At 33.4% G+C, this 5,000-nt stretch overlaps 2 protein-coding genes across 2 annotated transcripts in view; both read right to left on the bottom strand.

Annotated features, from left to right (window-relative positions):
* Positions 1-5,000, bottom strand: part of LOC102029340 (UDP-glucuronosyltransferase 2B17-like) — a 28,800-nt gene that overhangs the window by 1,269 nt on the left and 22,531 nt on the right. Inside the window, exons 3-5 of the mRNA XM_005392950.1 lie at positions 4,009-4,140; positions 1,888-1,975; positions 862-1,081 (exon numbers count right to left, since the gene is read on the bottom strand). Of these exons, the coding sequence (XP_005393007.1) occupies positions 862-1,081; positions 1,888-1,975; positions 4,009-4,140 (440 nt within the window). The remainder of the gene's footprint in view (positions 1-861; positions 1,082-1,887; positions 1,976-4,008; positions 4,141-5,000) is intronic.
* The window catches only part of LOC102005320 (UDP-glucuronosyltransferase 2B17-like), a 60,375-nt gene that overhangs the window by 33,542 nt on the left and 21,833 nt on the right, over positions 1-5,000 (bottom strand). The window lies entirely within an intron of this gene.

The following is a 5,000-nucleotide window of genomic DNA, read 5'->3' as shown; positions in this document are numbered from 1 at the left end:
TTCTTTTCTTTTCTTTTCTTTTCTTTCTTTCCTTTCCTTTCCTTTCCTTTTCTTTCCTTTCCTTTCCTTTCCTTTTCTTTTCTTTTTCTTTTTATGGTACCTGGAATTGAACTCATCACCTCAGGCTTGCCAGGCAAGTGCTTTTCCCCTGAGCTACATCCCCAGCCCTCATTTTTTAACAGCAGTGGGAGGGTTATGTTTTTCAGAAAGTTCTCAAAACTTCATATCATTTCAATATAATAGGATAAACTAATGAGGACATTATAGAATACATTCAAAGAATTAGTATAATGACATGAAAATGTTAGCTAAAGTCACTAGGGGAAGGTTTAGTATAATGGAATTTTAATATGATTGATATGTTTTGGTTTAAGGGATGAAATCCATTTTCGAATAGCTGAAATAAGTACAGAGATAATGGATGTGTTAACTTGCGATCACACAGAAAGTGCTTTGTTTCTGTATATATCCACATCATCATGTTACATATGTTTATGTTGTTACATAAACAAAAAGGTAAGTTTAAAGTAGCCTGGTGAATGTAACCCTTAAGTGCATTAAAATTTAAATCCGTAGACATATTTTTCTGTTGGAATAATTTTCTAATGTTTCCTAATAAGACTTATTTTTCTGTGTTCGTTAGTCTCCTTGAAGTTATTAGCATTATGCTTAAATCTCAGACAAAATTTCACAAAAAATTGTGAACAAAATATGAGGATCATAAATGACTATGAATAATTTTTTTAGTTGATAAGTAAAATTTTTGTATCCTTGAATGTCTTCCTGTTCAGATTCTTCCTGAACCCTTCTCCTTTATTCAGAATTTAATAAAATCTTATGCAGAAATTGGGTAATGCTCACAAAGGGTTGTTCATGACTTCCTTCAGTGCATTGACCAAATCTGCAGTTGACATTGTCTTGAAATCCAACACAACAGCTGCTCCTTTGGCTTCTATGTGAGCTATGTTATCATGTTGTTCCCCAAACAAAGGAATCCCCACCATAGGGACCCCGTGGTTGATGGCATCACAGATGCCATTGGCACCTCCATGAGTTATGAAAGCTTTGGTTTTGGGATGACCTGGAATTCGAGGAATTTCAGTCACGTTATTAAGTATAAATCTTAGACAAAATATGAGAAATGTCAGGAGATGATAAGGGAAGAAATATATTCTATGAAATAGCTATTAATTGTTTTTTAGTGATATTACGTTGCTTTCCACCTCAGAATAAAAAATACCAAAATCTACTTGCTGGGAGGTGAAGATTTAATTACAGAGATATTGGGTGATTTGAGAGTTCAACAACAGGTATATGATACAGTAGAATGAATAGAAATACTAATGAAGACAATGAAGCAAGTGGCAAAGAAGACCTTGTGCATTCCAGAACCTTTCCTCCTTTAAAAAAATGTAGTGCTTTCAGTGAGTCTGATGTGAAGATTGTTCAAAGCTTCAAGAGGAGTACTTGAAATCTGAGGAAATGTGTTATTACTTTATAATAAACCATGTACTTTTTTGTTTCTTACAAATATAGTCATTGTGGATTACTCAACATTGACCTTGGAGTAGCCCTATTTTAGGGGAAACTACAAGTTTGTTTCTCGATCTGTGGGTCAGAGATACAACCCACTTAATTAAAAATTCTCAATGTGAGGTTAACTGCCACTAAGTAAAGGTTATTTCTGACCACCAAGCAGAGACTGTATAATCAAATGCAAACTATTATGTTTTACTTCTCAGCAGACTGGGAAAAGAATAGAAGAGTTTTGGAATAACTTTGAACTTTGCAAGAATAAATGGTCAGAGTGTTTCTTCTTTATATTAAAGTATCATGAAGTGAATTCACCGTTATCAGGTCTTCAGTGTTTGTGCTTTAGTACCTTACCAAGAAGGTCATTCTGGGGGATCCACTCATGCAACTGAGTATTGGGTTGTAAGGTATCAGGTGTCTTGCCGTTGTATCTCCAAATAACCTAATAGATCAAGAAAATATTTCACTGTACTTGTCAAAATTGAACCCGACGGATGTTTACAATTTAATTAGTTCATGCTAAATATGGTCTGTATATATATGTTTGTATTAGATGAGGAAATGAGATCAAGAAAAATTAAGTCATTCGTGTTGCTTTTGTCTATATTGGCATTTTGCTACTTTTTAAAAAAATTCTCTTTAAAATAAAATAAAAGAAAAAGCCCTAAAAGTTAAATAATGTGGAAAATTCAAGAACAAGTGCAACATAGACCTATCTTCTCTGTGGTTTCATACTACTTTGGGCAAGTACAGTCATGAGTTTCAGATAATGACTAATAGAAATGAGAAAATGAATGAAAAATACTATATTTAAGAATTTGCTATTTAGTCATCTGTCTATCATAGAGTAATGAATTTAAAGATTAAAGGTCTTGTATAAAATGTACCTGATAAATACAATATTTCCTTCTGTATTTTAATGATATTAGAGATAACTTATTTAACCTACAAATTATTTTACTAGAGTTTGAGTTTTGTATATTTTTCAAACTTCATTTTAATCCATCAGTGGTGAGAAATCAATAAAAGATTCAAAAATGTCTTACATAAAAATTGCTTTAAGTCACAAAATTAGTATTTCTTCCAGGAAGTTTTCAGTGGCTCTTTCTTCATGAACTCAGAGTATCACCATTCGTTGTAGGATAGAAAGTTCTTTATGGCTGTTGAAAACTTGCAAAATTGAAAGGCCCTACGTTTTATTCAAATGTTTATTTTGCCAAAATGGACCATGATGCACATTCACAGTACTGAAAACATGATTTATCCCAGACAAAGCATTTCCATGCCTAATCTTAGGGTAATGTAATATTCAGAAATCCCGAAGTCACCTACCTGTAATGAAATATCATTTCTTAAAGCATTATTTCTATTTACTATGAGACTTTTAGGGATAACTTCTCCTTCTCATCTTACAATGTACAATACTGAAAACAAGAATAATACAGCTATAGAAAATGTAAAAGTAGGGGGCTGGGGATTTAGCTCAGCGGCAAAAGCGCCTGCCTGGCAAGCACAAGGTCGTGAGTTCAGTGCCCGGTACCAGAGAAAAACCAAAAAAAAAAAAAAAAAAAAGAAAATGTAAAAGTAGTTCATAAATACTTAACAATTAAATTTATATTATATGTAACAGAAAATAACTTACCTCTAATTACCTCTTCTTATTCCAGGCTCGATTAAGCTGGCATACTTCTTACTATACTTCTCCTTATTCAATTACCTGGAAGTTTGAGTCAGGTTCATAGCAAGCGGTGTCCTTGTGAGACATATTTTATTGATGCCCTGAGTTAAGTAGAAAAGCATGGCCCCATTTCCACCCTTCTCTTACATCTTCCTCTTTTAGATGTTGGCAGGCTCCAGGTCATAAAGTAAGACTACCATTTTTTTTTCTCTCTCTCCAATTTTGGGGATCTGCATTGCCCTTCTACTTAGAGTTGATAAACTCTGGCCAGCATACTCAAAATTCTACCCTGAACAACAAACTTAATATTCTGATTCCAAAGTATGATAAATTATGAGGCCATGTTTCCACATTCATCTTAAATTGCATGATGATATTCAGCCTCTTTCAAATATCTGCATATTACTTTGTGCTAGCAAATTTACGAACTCAGCTTCAACACCAGTCTGAAACATCTTTAGGATGTACCATGCCCGGGGAACCATGCATGAAAGGAAGACAAGAAACCACACAATACTTCGAAATTTCTGAATTACTGCAAACAATGTCATCGTAACAAAAGTTCACAGTTTAACCTGTTAAATATTTCTTTTTGGTGTCAATGTTAACATTAACATTATTATGAACCAGACACTCCCTCTTTTATTAGTATATGCCACTGATAGCTTGGTTTAAACTGGCTAAGACAAATTAGATGTATAACTTTAATTTTCACATAGGAGTTTTTCAATTGGATCCTTGACAGAATTTAACAGATTAAGTTTGTGTCCTTGTAGTGTTAAGGCACTTTAGCTAACCTTTTGGGGCAGCTGAGCAAGAGCTGAAGCAATCACATTGGCTCTTTCTTCTGTTAGGTTGTGGACCATTGACCCTAGAGAAAACACCACAACACCATGTTCTCCAGAGCTCTGAACAAAGTGTTCCATTTCCTGTGAAGAAAAATGTACCTCATCACCAAAGATGAATGAGAGCACATACACTTTTGAAAGGATTAAAGAGAAAGGGAGAGACTTCCAGTCTTGTTAAGTATCACTGGAAGAATGTGGCTTAAGTACACACAATGCAATGCTTGCCATCTTAACCTTTTCTGACTTTCTCAGTAGCAGTGGGAAGAACATTCACAATGTTGTGCAAAATTCATCTCAAATGCATGTATTTGCAAACAAAAGTAGTAAAGCCAATGTACTTTCTATATTTTTAAATAACTCTGTTGAATTTACTTTCCTTTTTTATCCTGCAAGGAATATTTGCTATTTCTATGTGTATTCATTCTTCCTTTGATTCCAGCTCACCTTCTAGTGTTCTGGAGTTAGCAAAGATTCTTTAGAAAGACAGTGTAAAAATGTGATATATTCTTACATATAATTTAATCATTTGCTAATGCAGAATATTTAGTTTTTTGCCTGTGTTTGCTTTTTAAAATGTGTGTAGTGTTGTTATATGTTGATTATGTTTGTGTAGATTGTTTCAGTATATATCATATAGCCAGAATGTAGATATATTTTTTACAATTTCATCCAAATAATCAATCATTTTAATTTTTGATCAAATGACAAATCTATGTAATTTGTTAATGAAAAAATTGCATATTTTAGCAAATGAAAGATTTTTTTCTAAAATGACAGATTTCATTTTGATTTGGGTGCAAATATTGTGTGTACAACTAACAATAGGCATTATTAGTGAGTAATGCCATATGTTCTTTTTTCTTCTCCTCCTTGTCTTTTGTGTTCCCACTCTTAGTAACTTGTGGGAAAGAGAGGTCCAGAGGTCTGGTTGATGGCCGTGG

The sequence above is a fragment of the Chinchilla lanigera genome, unplaced genomic scaffold (genome assembly GCF_000276665.1).
Source record: "Chinchilla lanigera isolate Chin_1 unplaced genomic scaffold, ChiLan1.0 scaffold00046, whole genome shotgun sequence".
NCBI classification, from domain to species: domain Eukaryota; kingdom Metazoa; phylum Chordata; class Mammalia; order Rodentia; family Chinchillidae; genus Chinchilla; species Chinchilla lanigera.
Note: the sequence above shows the minus strand (reverse complement) of the source record. Positions and strands in the feature narration are given on the sequence as shown.